The sequence below is a fragment of the Rhea americana genome, unplaced genomic scaffold (assembly GCF_003343005.1).
Source record: "Rhea americana isolate MKP2758 unplaced genomic scaffold, rheAme1 scaffold_2, whole genome shotgun sequence".
Lineage (NCBI taxonomy): Eukaryota > Metazoa > Chordata > Aves > Rheiformes > Rheidae > Rhea > Rhea americana.
This window is the reverse complement of record NW_028186149.1, coordinates 489,456-504,702: the sequence shown is the minus strand read 5'-3', so window position 1 is coordinate 504,702 and position 15,247 is coordinate 489,456. Positions and strand designations below refer to the sequence as shown.

The following is a 15,247-nucleotide window of genomic DNA, read 5'->3' as shown; positions in this document are numbered from 1 at the left end:
TTTTTTGGAGATATATCTAGGACACAGAGTAGTAAAGCGGCATGATGCAAGAAACAGCAGAGGTAAAATGAGAGCCTGTGCCTGAGGAGGAATTAATTCTTTCCTTCAGACCTGTTTCTGTCATTGCCAGTGTGTTTAGCCTCTGTRGCACTAGGCTCCCATTTTTAGGGCAAGGCTCTCCAAAGATTCTTTTAATCGCTGATAATCAGGTTTATATTTTCTTCTACCAAACCACATCTTTGGGAAGAGGGAGCGTACAGAGCATATCTCCATAGCAGGCAAAGGATTTGGATTTGTCACATYCCGCCCCTTCCCACAGACTGTAGCTGCATCAATGTCACTGGCTGTTGGAAAGTGGAGCTGCACCGTATGTAAGTGTTTCTATATGACTTACCAGTTCCTCCTATACTCCCAACCCCACTCTCTTCTCATAGCAGAATGCATTAATCACTGTGCATCTGTTGCCTAGGCTTTGTTTACTTGAACAGCACCTGCAACAGATGATGTTTCCATTCCACAGAGTGTGAAAGGCACAAACTGTCACACCCACTACTGACTTTACATTCGCCTGCTAGAAACATGCACTGGGCAGAGAACTAGGGCTCTGTCCCTACTGCAGCAATTGCTCATTACCAGTCAATCATATTTCAGCTGTTAACTGGCAACACAAAACTTTTATCATATGCCTGGTGTTTTGTGTGGTTTGTTTTACATGGACGCTAATGAACAATCATCACTGCCTTTGGTGACTTGATCTGATTCTTCCTTTAGACAATATAAACTATGGCAACTATCGGACACTCTCACAACTTCCCTTCTCCATGGAGAAAATGTGTCTGATCTGTCATTCAGCAGGGTGTTTCCAAACACGTTTCCAACAACACAATAAAATATTTACCTTGCATCACCCTCTCTTCTGAAGTTCTCAGGCACTTAGGTTTCAGTGACTGAATGTTGATCTGGAATTAATTGCTAGCACTTACACCTTATACTAAGAAGTATGTATAGTAAGATTGTCTTGCTATTACAATTTTCATTTTACTGTATTGACATGTAAAGCATACTATTCTGCAACAGGCACAGTACTGTAACASTTACTGTTTACTGTAAACAATAAACCACTTATGAAATCCCAAGAAAAGACATGCTTAAAAAAAWKSYWAWTTTTTTTTTACTTGTGTACCTAGTAACACATCAGATAATCAAAGCTGAAAATATTTTTAAAGTATTTCTACATTGTTCACTCTTCATTTATTTATTTTTTTTCCTCAGTTGAAGTTTATTCAGCCTGGAAGTYCCACTGATAATTTGTATGTTACTTAAATAAAATGGTGATTTTGGTACTCATGATACATAACTATCTTCAATTATGCCTCAAAAAGAAACTCAAAAAATACTTGTTCTGAAAATTTGTTCTGCCTAAAGTCCTAATTTTAAAATTAAAGGGTGGACTTAAACCACTCAAAGATTCCTGATCCTGAATTTGTCCCATATTCTACTTTATTAATTACCATGTGGTACAAAGATCCCGCATACRCTAACAAAACATCCTGTTCTTTGTGCATCAGTAGTTATTTCTCTTTACCTGTTGCCTGCCACTAGAAATGCTTRGTACTGGACAGTGGACAACTTGTATTTTAAGTGGCCAGAAAGTACACATTCCCACTCCAACCCTGTGTTATATTAATCCAGTCAAGTAAAAGGAACAATAAGACATGAGACAAAGACCAGTGAAGCAAGGTAGCTCTGAAAATTTCAAGTGTCAAACATTAAATATAGATAAATTAAATGGAAAATGATGAAGTTTTTGAATGYGTTTGCTGGAAGGCAGCAAACAGTATTCTAGCAGTTTGGCAGTATTTTGAATGGTAGCTATTCCACAGATTTAAAAAAGAATAGATGCTCATCTAAGAAATAATACCTATGAATTATAACTCTGTTCCAGCATTCACATACCGTATACAAATTGGGATGTCTCTCTGGCATGGAGTCCTTATACAGCACAACAGCTTTCAAATGTGGCAGACGATTCCAGATCTGTTGGATTTTTTAAAAACAAATTTGTAAYAGATTATTCATCTCTTTGATCTTTTTTTTCCATTAAAATATGAGCCAAAATCTGTCAAAATTGGGTTGACGGTCATAAAAAAAACCTCCTGTTTCCATCCACTCTCAAATATTCTCCTCTAGAGTCACAATCAGCTGGCTCAAACAAAAAAATTGAGGTGCAAAAAAAAAAGGCGGTGGGGGGGGAAAGATGTACAGTCTGCTCTAGAAAATCTATTTTCAGAGAAAAGAGTAGGAAATCCATTCTGGACAAAAATGGCTCCTCAGCTTCCCTTCTCGTCACGGGGCACATCAAGGAATGGTCTAGGTTAGGCTCCACGTTGGCCATAGCTGCTGTGGCTACCATACACAGAGGACGTCTCAGAGGTGACGAGGCCTCAGCAATGGTGTCTGCCTGTAAGACAGCTGTTGCTTTCAGCAGCTCTTCCTCTGCCCAGACTTCAGAGAGCATTTGTGTCACTCAGCCTTGGGGGATACAGTGCCTCATGCATTTGATTTAATCACATTATGAACTGATCAGTCTGCGCTAATATAAAAGCAGTGGCTGGATGGTAGTTATTATGGTAGCTATTATAATAGCTACAAGTAATATGTTATATTATTTTTGTCTTGGCTTCTTCCTGAAAAGATTTTCAAAAAACCACTCAGTTGAATATAGTGATGGTCAGAACTTTTTTTTTGAGGTAGAAATACGCATGAATCAAACTTCTGAATTCTTGCATGCTTTTTCTCTATATTTTGATGCCAGCACAGTTGACATTTAGTCAGTGCTAATATAAGCAGACTGATTGATTGAAAATGTTTCCAGGATTCTTAAAAATCTCCCTTCCTCCAAATCACATATAAAACAAAACTACAGAATACAGCCAACCTGGTTCAGCCTAAAGCAAAAAATGTGCAACTCCTATGAAATACATCTGACAAAATCCACAGGTGTTTCCTCTCTAATAGAAACTTTTCTCTCCAGAAACCTCCATCAGGGAGGACCCCCGCTCAGCAAAGACTGCAAGGTTCTCTTAGTTTAATGGTTCTTCTTCAGCTATGGGCCTCCTTCAACATCTTCCTGAGACCCTTCTCCCAGCCCTAGTCACGGTAGCACAGGACACCCTCACCCAAGCCAGGCAACGGGAATCTTCCATCCAGCTGGTCTTCRGACCTGGCTCCTTGTGCACAACCCCCACTTGTAGCTGCTGTGATCACTCCCTTGATAAGCCACTTTCTTCCCCACTACAGTCTATTTCACTGCAAGCATCACGCTACCGAAGCGCAGTAACCTCACTGGACTTAAGAGTTAATGAGSTAAGCAGAAAAGATGGCACTTTAGAAAGGAGGTTCTAAGCTGTGAACATGGACATCCTTAATGTTTAAATGGAAGTCCTCTAGAAATCTGCATCATCCTAATCACTTCCAGTGAAGTGGACTGTGCTTATCCAAACAGAACTAGGAGTTGCATAATATCAAAGTGTGTGTGTTGAGGGGGGGAGAGTTGTGGGGTTTTTTGTTTGTTTGTTTTGAGGTAACTGTGCGGAGAATCGGCCACTGAACGCTATCCTGGTGAGGATCAGGGCTGCGAGTCTTACGCATTACAGAGAAGACAACTGCAAGTCACCATGTAACTCAAACATCAGATGCCAAATTTCTGCATAAGAAAACTGTCATGAAGAGCTCCATGATATAGGTAACAAATACAATACCTGGGACCAACATAGCATCGAGATAAGGGGAAATAATGACCTTTTCATAACCATCCAGCCACCTCATACCTGCATTATCTTGTCCAATTGTTTCTGATTTTCCACAACCATGATATTGGTTTTGCTGTCATGAGCAATGTAGTGGCAGGCCTCTGGAGAGTTGGTTGTATATATTCCTGTGACAATTCCTCTGTATCAAAAGAAGRTTTTATATATATATATGTGTGTGTATTTGTATATATATATAAAAAATACACRTGTGTGCATATATAATACATATAATTATATATATCACACTTAGTATTCAAAAAGAGGATAATTAAGTTGAGGTGAGATGAAAGCTGAAAGAGTACAAGGATGCGGGAATACACAGAAGCATAGCTATCACGCTTGTTCCAAATATTCTAATATATATGAATATCTAGTATAGCCACACTAGAGAAATTAATCACTGAATTTTATTCATTAGAAAATGCTGTAGGCTAGAAGGCAGGACTTTAACTCACATGAGGCTACAGTAGGGTTACCTAAAGAAGTGGTAAAAAACATTTATATCCTCTTTCTGATGTTGATGAAGCTACATAGAGATAATCTGAATTTCACTGGCACAGGAACAACCTAAAAGGGAAATCCAAATTGTGCAAACATAAAAGGACAGAAGGAATAAGGCTAGTTAGTGCTTTATCTGTCACTTGCTCCACTTTGACGTATCTTGCTGTAGACAGGTATCACTGACAAAACCGGGAGGCTCTCGTCTGCTTCGCACATCTTCTACTGATAAAATACTGTTCAATAGCTTCTGTGAGACTATTACAATTAGGCCTGCAGTAAAGAGGCTCAATCTGCGAGTGTCTGGAGTATTTCGAATATACTGAAAACTAAGATTCCAGTAAGTCAYTGACCATGCTAATCAGCTGCAGCAGGACTTCCAGGATGTAACACCAAACACAATTTGCTACACTTCCAGACCTACCAAAAAGAAGAAGAAACCTCAAACTCCCATAAAAAAAAAGCAAACCAGAAAGCTTACCCAGCAAAAACAGTTCCAACAGCTGAAATGAACCATTCTGGAGAATTAAATCCAAGGATTCCTACACTGTGGAATCGTTCAAGACCAAGCTTAAAAACAATAAGCATAAGGTTATGAAACATAGGCATGCTGGAGAGAAAGTAGCACAAAACACAGGCACATGCACACACTCCCTAGAAATTTTTGATTTATTTATTATTTTGGTATTGATAAAACATGTTTCCCACAGCTGTATGTAAGTATCTGTAATAAAACCAGAATTTCTGTCAGAAATTCATACGACCTAAATTTTCCACTACTTCCTCCTGCCTGTTTGAGCTCTACCGTCCAAAAACATCTGAAAAAACAGAACTTTTCAATGTGAACAGGAGCATAATGAGTATTAATCTTATTCTGAGCTCAGAATGTTTTCAAAATCGCCTTTATCTTGCCCAGTTCATGAGGGGATTGCCGTCTTTCACTTATTTTTCTTTTTTTAATCTTAAGGCCATACACTGAACTTTGTACCCATGCTTGAGTGACACAGAGTCACACGGCAGCTCTAGAGAGGCACTCAAGCTCCTTCGAGAGCAGCACTGTCTCTTCGACCAAAACGCTCAGCTTGTTTGCCAGGCCAGTGCAAATTAGAATTYGGCGCCTCGAACGCGCTCCTTCAGCTCCTCTGCATGATCTTTACCCTCAAAAACAACAAATGCATCGTTACCCACATAAAAGAGCTGAAAGTCTAAGACGCTGCCCTGCCTTCACTTATCTGTCTTCAATGAAAGGAACACTCTTGTGCTCTCCATCTTGTCCACAAGGAACAGGAACATATTTTTTCTTTAAAAAAACCCCACTTTCTAAACCATTATTTCTTTCTGAACAGCATCTAAGAAGCATAAAATGTAGAGGTCATGCAATCAGCCTGCGGCACACTCTCCAAAAGAAAAATAATTCAAAGACTTACAACACTACAACTCTGATGACTGCTAGACTCACCATGTACAAACATTTCCATCACCTACTGCTTGTGCCACACTTTCTACTACTACACACTTTCTAACTGCTATTTGGGAACTCGCTACTTAGAGTGCTGAAAAATACAAATATAGCATACCCATTTAATGAACTATAGCTATTCACTAATGAAATGTGTTAATATGTGAAAATATTTAAGCCCCCTCTTAATGGTTTAATCAATCATTAAAAAAAARAACAACAACTAGGTAACTCAGGAGTACAAAGGCTGGTTGAATTGTCAGAGACCTTAAACCTTCCCTAAAGAGGAAACACTCCGGTACCACAACATTTTCTAAAATCAAGTCAAAGCTGTTAGATACTGGACTGCAGAATTGCTATTCTTGCTAACAAGGATGGAGGATCTGCCTGTTGCTCTTCTTTAAAAGTGAAAAATCAACAGTTAGTAGGAAAAATCTCTTATATTTGGATTTTGAGAATGTAGAAAGGGAAAAAAATAAAATTTGTTCCGTTTTCTGTACCTACCTTTATGAAACTTTTGGCTGCTTTCCGGGACTGGCAATAATACTCTGAAAACGTGATCTTCTCCCACTTTCCATTCTTTTTGCTGGCCAAAGCATTAAGAGACCCGTATTTTTCTAGGCTCTCTTTGAACATCTGATGAACTGTTATTGGAGTCTGCGGACATGAATTATCTATTCTCAGTCTGATTCTGCCATCAGCAAAGGAAGTCCATAAAGATTCTGGAAATCAAAGCATTATCAAGATTTGTGAATCTCTGTGAGTGAAAAAGTACTGTGTGACCGTGCACCAAATGACAAGCGGACTGAATGCACAATTAAGCGTACTTCTGGTGCTTCCCACCTGTTGAGTAAAGCACATCCCAATTTTATAACTTCATCAAAAATTCCACGTAGAAAGAGACATCTTCCATTCAACACACAAAACAAAACGTAAGAATCGGAGTGCCACTGCACAGAATTATGTTGATTTTGTGTTACAGGCACACTACCACCTTCTGAAGAATCGCAGTTTACCCATGCTCAGCCCAATGCAATCTTCTGTCCCATGACTTAAGGAACAGCTGGAGAAGCAGAAACCTATGTGTCAACCGAAAACCTCTATCCCTGTTCAGCGTTCAGGCTCCTTTTGCCTGTCAGAGCCCCACCTTCCCCCTGCCCTCACAGCAGTTCTCCGGCCCCAGCCCCTGTCCTCCCCTGCTTCCCACAGTTCTCCTCCTTGGTCGTCATCTCTCCTGCTCTAGTATACATCCACTGCCTGCTCCTGCCTTGCCCTGTTYCCAGGTCATCTTTTGCCTTCTTCAACTCCTACCTCCCTCACCCAAATTATCTTCCCATCATCTCCTTTTTTTGTATTTTTCCTCTTCTTTGACTGGTCACAACCAGGGAGCACCAGTAACGTCACTTTGCTCTCACCGCTGCTGCCAAGGACTGTAGCAGTCCCTGGCGTCCACAACAAACGCCTGCCTCRAAGACCCTATCTGGCTCTTGCAAGCCCAGCAAGTAGCAGGCTCTATATAAATACGCTCTTCACAGAATTTAGGGGTTAGGAAGTTGGCAAAATCTARCTGAATTTTCACAAGACAGACAAAAATCCACTGTTGAGTCGACTGCAAAATAGCTGCTTCCTATACTTCTGAACAAAATAGTACAAGAACATTCTAAAAACATGTTTTCCCTTAGATTTGTTTTCATAATTTGAGAAATATTTTTTTTATATATTTTAGTATACAATTAATAGATTATCRGTATGATAATATCATTAATATTGGCCTTATTCATATAAATGTTAATGTTAAAATAATTATGCTAATATTATTTATATTTAAATATATATTTAAACGTAAGTCATAAATATATATATTTAAATATATTAAAAACATTCTACACAGCTGGTGGAAAATTTCAGACAACTTAGGTTTGTCTGAAACATTTCCATTACATTAAGAGTAATGGAAAATATGTATTTTTGAAATTTCTGATACAAGTTTATAAGCACTATTATTGTCTTTTACTCACCTTTTGGAAAGAAAGAACTGWAAAAAAATGCTCAGCTAGTATCTATGCTGGCTGTTTGTAACTTAGTGGTTGGTAAAAGCAACTCTGAAGTGTTTGGAAGTACAGCGTGCTTCACATCCCTCCCAACTGTTACTCCTCTGGTTGCCTCCTGCACTGCCTGGAAACCGCCTCTCTGAGCACTTCTGCCAGTATGTGAACACRTCAGTCACACCCAGATCCATATGAGCTCTCGAGAACCCTCCCTCAAGTCAGGCTTGCAATCTGCACAGGTAACCAGAGCCACAGCAAGCTACTGTAAGTTCACAAAATTGTGTATAGAAAACTTCCTCTTGGAGTTTTAAAAAAAAAGAAAAGAAGAAAAAAAGAAAAAATTTCATTATTTAATTGCATAGAAAAGCTCAGTCTTAATCTGCTGACAAAGCGCAGCTGCCAAATAGAAAAATACCCAAACCAGTCTGGTTTGCTGCTTAATATTTTGTGAAACTACTTTTAAAAGTTTCACTGACCCCTCTAAGAATATTTTTGTAAACTAGCATGCAAACCCTAGAGTTGGGAAAGTGTTTTAGAACATAACTAATTCAGCTTTCTGATACCCGTTTCCAGGCAAGGAGATAAAGATATTGGTGCAGAAAGTGAACTGAGCAGTCAAAGGTGCAACGTGGGTCAACAGCACAGCCCTAGATTGCTGTTCCTGACTCGCACTATGTCCCGTTCACGTTCCTGACTTGCAGCGTGGCATTTGTTCTCCTGACCATTCTGACCAAAAGAAAATAATAATGAAARCAGTAAACAAAAATAAAGCTGCTCAATCTCCACATACCTTCATTTTCTCACTTGTAAATTAGACATAATGATGTTCAAAACACAGGTGTGGAGCTTTATCAGATTTTATTGTATTATTTTGAGGTCAGTGGTTGAATGGCCTAAGTCCAGACAGCTTAGAAAACAAGCAGCTACAGAGGACTCTAGGCGATGGACAGAGGGACTTCACCAAAGAATAAGCAGTGTTTGTGGCACCCCACAAACAAACATTTTAAAAGCAGGGAGGGCAAAGCAGGTGTTTCTGCACTGAGTGCCTACCCTTGGGTAGAAATGACAAGCGATGCCCCCGTCAGAGGTGAAAGGCACACTCCCTCCATGATCCAGATACTTATTTTCTGCATGGACATACCAAAGCCCACATGGAGAACTCTACATGATGTTCTGGCTTCTACAGGAAYGAAGATGGGAGGTGCTGCAGGTGTGGGTAGGCAGAGGGCACTGAGTGCTCTACTGAAAACAAAAATCACACCATATGGAACTAAAAAGCGTTCTTGATCAGATGGCAAAGGTACTTCTTCAAAGGAACCGAGAACATTAGCAACATTCCTAGAATCACATTACAGAAGTTGTATAATTACAATCTTTCTTTTCACTGTGGACATACAATGCATAGTAAAACAGAGACTCTCCAAAGAGAAGTGCCAAAATGTCACACCATTAAAATATCTGTATACATAAACCAAAGAAGTATGTTAAAACTTGGCCTCAATTTTCTTTTACTTACGCATTTTTTTTTGATTTCGGCAAAATATCTTTGATTTATACCAGAAAGACTAAGAACAGAATCAGTCTCTCAGAGACTCAATGAGTCACCTTAATGTTACACCATACATATAGAAAAGGAATACAAATTTTGACACTCATTCAGTGCCTGTACTTGCATGTATTTACATGTAGAAATTAAATCTGAAAAGAGTTCTAAAATCTAAAAAATAAGCCCCAAAAAATCAAATGGTTCTAACTATTTTTATAAAAACAGCAGAACGTGAATAACGTTTTCTGCTGTTAACTAACAGAGGGACTTTGTGACACAGAAAGAGCCTGGGAAGTATGCCTAAATACTGAATTAAATGATTATGTATTTTGGGAAAAGCAAAAATCTGATCAAAATATTTTGTATTTCAGGCAAGCATTTTTTTTGCAAATAAAGTGCAAATTTTCAACAAGGAACTTTCCCTGAGGAAAGAAAAAAAAAAAACTTAAAGACTGTTTACCAGTTAAAAAACACTTTGAAAGAATGTTTTCAACCCATCTTTCAGAATTCAATTCTAAACTTGTGAGCCATTCACAACTGAATACAAATTTATAAAAGGGCATTTGTTACTCAAATATTTTCTACCAAACATGGAATAATACCCAACATAAAYACATCGCACATTTTGCATTTTGATAAACTGAATGTTTTTAATACCTTTCCACAGTGCATAACTGAACAGTTGTGACATGATACAGATTTCTTCTCTCAGCCTAGATACCAAAAAGCTGTTTTAAACAGACAAACAAATAGCATTTTTTTTCACTTGAATAAGCAGTTTGGGCTGAAACTGCCGGACTTCTGGGATGTATGAKGGAGACCGTGTTCTGGTTAAAACACAAACAACAAAAACACTAACCTGGTAGTCCTTAAGGCTAGTCCACGAATGAAACCTCCTCTCCGTTCACTATTCCCTTGCAAGCGTTTTCATGACTGACAAAATGGATTTGGGAATGGAAATGAATTCTGATGTTTATGGAGGAACAACTCTGAGAGCCATACAAAATACAAAAGCACCAAGGTCACCTTCCAGATGGGTAAACAAACAGACAGACTACAGATGGCCCTGTTGGGTGACCTGAGCAACTCCAAGTGACGCTCTGCAGATGTGCCCTGAGAAGCAGCAACTAAAACAGTAATTTAACTTCTGCCTGAAACTGATTCAGTTGTAACTCACAAAACAGCATACTGATTACATGTCAGTTCTTGCAAAACACTGCTTTAATCTAATGACAAGAAAAGTATTCAGCTCTTTGCTGGAGGAGTTTCTTATGGACAGTGGACAGTCAACCTGAATTCCATAGCTATGATGTTGTGTCCTTCTGCTGACAATACATACAGCTCATTCTTCCTCTTAGACTTTTTTTTTCTTTTCTTCAAGATATCTTTGTCATTAAACACTAAACTTACTACTGAAAGCTGGAGTTGAGTGCACACAGGCTTGAGTCTGAGCTTGACGGTGTCAGATGTCCCCCTGTGCAGATCAACAGACTAAACCACGAATTACAAAGATTGAGTTTCACATGAACCTGAATACACCAGCTAGAATACACATAGAGTGGAAAAAGAGAGAGAGAGAAAGAGAGAGAGAGAGAGAGAGAGAGAGAGAGAGAGAGAGCTTTCCTTGTTGCTTCTCTTGCATCAAGTTGAGGGGAGGGTTCTGCTATAATACCAGTTTTTCATACTAAAAAGTCTCCGGTAGCTTTTAAACTCCCAAACAGAAACGATTTCATGAATAGCTCATTTTTTTAATTAGTCCCAAAATCAGATTTTGTTGCATCTTTTCCAGCAGAAAAAAAAGGAAAATATATGAATGGCAAGAAAATATATTGTTCCACAGATACTAATGAGGACTAGAGAAACAAGAAATCCTCCAGAGAATGCCTCTACAAACTGACATGGAGGGAGTGGTGCGGTGCAGCAGAACACACAATTAAGTTTAAAACAAGCTTCATAACAATAGTGACACTGCTAAAATTGATTATGATGCACAAAAATGGAAGTGTGTGGAGGGTGTAATCAGGAACAAGTTACTCAGGAGGAAACACTGCTACATAAACATTGCCCAGGCATGCCAGTACAGAAAGAGAAAAGCCAAAACTCAATACCCAGAAAGCCTGACAGCAGGTCTTGCTAGTAAATATCAAGACAGCAGAGAAGTTCCTACAGCAGAGTAAAACCAAATTAGAGACCACTTCAGCAAACAGAACAAACAAGTCCATGGGCCCAACAGAATATACCTGAAAGTACACTGAAAGATCAGGCCAGTATCACTGGGAGGCTCTTCTCCATCGTCTTTGAAAAGGCATGGCAATCTGGGCAGGTCCCTAGTGCCTGGACAAAGGCAAACATCGCCCTCATCCTCAAAAAGGTGAAGAAAGAGGATCCAGGAATTATAGGCCAATCAGACTCACCTCAATCYGTGGGAAGGTTATGAAATAAATCCTCCTGGAAACCATTTTTAGCTACAAGACAGTGACTAGGGCCAGCCAGCATGAATTTACCAAAATCCATGGGAAAATCATGCCCGACCAACTTGACTGCCTTCGATGATGAGATGACTGGCCCTGTAGAGGAGCTGAGAGCAGTGGGAGAAGGGACAGCAGTCTTTTCCAGGGTCTCCCATAGCATACCTGAAGGAAGCCTAAGGAGGTTAGGACCAGATGGTTGGACTACTGGCTGAGTAATTAGCCTCAAAAAATAGTGATCAACATTCCTAAGTCTAGCTAGCAGCCACTTACAGTGACATTCCTTAGGGGTCAGTCCTGGAAACTGTACTGCTCAACAACTTCATTAACCACTTGGACAATGGAATGCRTCCTCACTAGCTTCAAAGATGACACCAAACTGGGGGAACTGGTCAACACACTGAAGGGCTGTCATTCAGATGGATCTCATCAAACTGGAGGAATGGCTGACATAAACCTCAAAATTCAACAAAGGTGAATGGTAAGTCCTGCACTGGGGTAAGATAACCCCATGCAATAGTGCACACTGGATACTGGTTGTCTCAGCAGAAAAGGGGCTGGGAGTCYTGGTGCAGAACCAGTTGAACATGAGTCAGCAGTAAGTCCCTGTGAATATAAAGGCTAATCGCATACTGGGCTGCAAGGTCATAGCCAACAGATAATGGGAAGTGATTATTTCCTCCTGCTCAGCACTCATGAGGCCATGTTTGGAGCAGTGTACAGTTTTCAAAGCCCTAGTGTAACAGCAATCCTAACAAGCCCAGATGAGGGACATCCAGATAGTCAGGAGACTGTAGCACATCACATATGAGGAGCAGCTGAAGAAGCTGGGTCTGTTTATCCTGGAGAAGTGAAAACAAAGTACAAGGGGGAAGCTAAATGCAGTCTGCCACTGACTGAAGGAGGACTTGGTTTGACACCAAGACAGAGTTGGAGTCCTCCTAGAGGCACACAGTGAAAAGAAAAGAGGCAACAGGCACAAGCAGCAGTAAGGAAAATTCCTACTAGACAAAGAAAAAAGGTCACAATGACAGTGTTAAGCACAGGGACATGGACTGAGAAGTTGGGAATCTCCATCCTTGGAGGTTTTCAAAACTTAGCTGAACAAGGCCATGAGCAAGCTGATCCAACTCTGAAGACAGTCCTGCTATCAGCAGGAAGTCCAGACCAGTTACCCTCCAGAGGTCTTTTCCAAGCTGTATTATTTTGTGATTCCATTAGTATAAACCCAGCATACAGGAGTTCTCATTTAACTTACACTGGCTTTAAGCCAATACAAGCTTGCTGTCAACAGCAAGGCTACTCTGGATTTATATATGCATTAGGAAAACCAAAATATGGCCTGGTTCCACAGGAATGAGATTCTGCAAATTGTGGAAAATAATAGGGAAAAAAATCCAAACAATCTGAATTTCTCTTTGGACATATTTACTCCTGAGGTTGCAAAATATACCAGTTATAAAATGAAACAGTTCTCTATAAATAGAGAATATCAGAATCTCTTTTTCTCTAAGCAGACAACCAAACATTGAGCCTCCCTCCTTCTCAAAAGACTTCATTATCTAATCACTAGGCCATTTCTATAAATATCCCAAGTCTTTGACATTCAGTCCTCACTTKGCACTCAGCATCCGTACAGCTGTGTGATGTTTCCAAGTCAAACATTGCCTCTTATTTAAATGGATAACAAGTGGTCCACAGATTCCAAGAGCCAAATAAAAGACCAAGACTAACTTAAATTGTAAGATCCTGATTCACCAACTTAGAAACATACCTAAACTCAAATAAAGGGATCGCTTAATTAAAATAAATGGGGTGTGACTTGTGTTCRCAGGAAAATTGAGGGAACTGCTGGAAGGGCTTCTGCCCTCAGTTGTCCACCCCACCTTTCTTCCAGAGCTGTGACTACCATTGCAGGAGTGGCTGAACGGCATGTGCATTCCTTCCCAAGCACTGTGCTTTACAGCCCACTGTRTTATTGTGAACTGCAGCCAGCAGCAACCTCTGCGAAAGAAGCAGGGTGAATAGCTGTCCCAGATAAATTGTCTTATAAAAATAGGTCAGAGTCTTCACAGACATACTCTTGTGCACACAGGCAAGCACTCTGGGGAATCACAGCCTCAGTAATGATTTATATATGCAACATGTGTCAAATAGCTCAATAAAATACTCTGAAATTTTAAAACCAGAGTTAGTTATCACCTTCAGCCATTCAGATTAATCTCTGTCTTTACTGAAAAAAAGCAAATGGCCAGTAGTTCACTCCCTGGAGAATAAGAAACCTACTGTGCATCAAAGAATTGCTTAGGTATATCTGTGTATGTGTATATATGTACACATACGTTTATGTATAAAGTGTGCATATGGGATTCCTACAGAGCTCTGTCATTTTGTCATCTTACAAGACCTACTCGCAGTCACTGCTCCAATTGTCTCATAGTGCAAATATACCTTGTTTAAACAAGCATATTTAGATACCAGTAGTAGTCTCACCAAGGCAACACGGAGCTCCCTCAACGCTGCAAACCTTCCAAAGAAGCAGTGAATGTTCTGCCAGAAAACCTGCTTTAAGCTGCACGGTAGTACAGCAGCACAGCTAGCTTAATTTACCATTGTCTTTGTTGGTTTAAAGTTACAGTTGTAATTACAACATCAGACTTGGTAAGATTTTTAAGGGATCAGGCTATTTTTCACTTTTATCTAGGAATCTTCTCAAATACAGACAAAAGCTGGGAGGTACTACTGAATTCATGCAAGTTCACAAAAAGCTCCTGAAAATTTTTTAGTTGCCCCGGTAAGTTTCAATTAAATTTTATTTTTGACTGCTCCTTCTTATCTCAGTCCTTAAAAATTGTCAGTCAGAATTTGCAAGAATATACAAAGATTATATTAACAAATTCTAAAAGCAGTTTGAATGTTCAAAGATCATCTTTCATATGCTTACCTGTTGGCTCTTTGCCTTCATCTTGGGTCTTCTCAAAATGAACACATAAATCTTTAGAGACAGTCTGTGCATCTGTAAATGTTCTAAAAGAAAAGATACCTATCAAAAACTTATCAAGCAATGCTAGTAGGATCCACTGCAATCAGCATACAAGATATCCCAAAAATACAAAAATTAAGTAAGTAACAAGAGATACAAAAAGGAGAAAAATAGACACCTCAGAGGAACAAAGAGTATTTTGCCTCTTGGTTGCAAGCTCCAATACAACCAGGCTAGACAGCAAAATGCCTTCAGTCAGCAAGAATCACTTTATTATTCAGTGGACTTTGGATTTAGCATAATGAAATAGATGAAGACACTAATTTTGAGTCTCAACAAAGAGGCCATGGGCCATGAACTGCACAAGCAAAAAGAACAAATGATAGATCTCAACCTTAACTATCCTATCTGTGTATTAATATCATGGTACCTG

The 15,247-nt window shown here is 39.5% G+C and overlaps 1 protein-coding gene across 1 annotated transcript in view; it reads right to left on the bottom strand.

The window, feature by feature from the left end:
- The window catches only part of ACSBG1 (acyl-CoA synthetase bubblegum family member 1), a 36,947-nt gene that overhangs the window by 12,662 nt on the left and 9,038 nt on the right, over positions 1-15,247 (bottom strand). The window contains exons 2-6 of the mRNA XM_085303240.1: positions 14,776-14,858; positions 6,274-6,491; positions 4,792-4,880; positions 3,831-3,951; positions 1,957-2,037 (exon numbers count right to left, since the gene is read on the bottom strand). Of these exons, the coding sequence (XP_085159366.1) occupies positions 1,957-2,037; positions 3,831-3,951; positions 4,792-4,880; positions 6,274-6,491; positions 14,776-14,858 (592 nt within the window). The remainder of the gene's footprint in view (positions 1-1,956; positions 2,038-3,830; positions 3,952-4,791; positions 4,881-6,273; positions 6,492-14,775; positions 14,859-15,247) is intronic.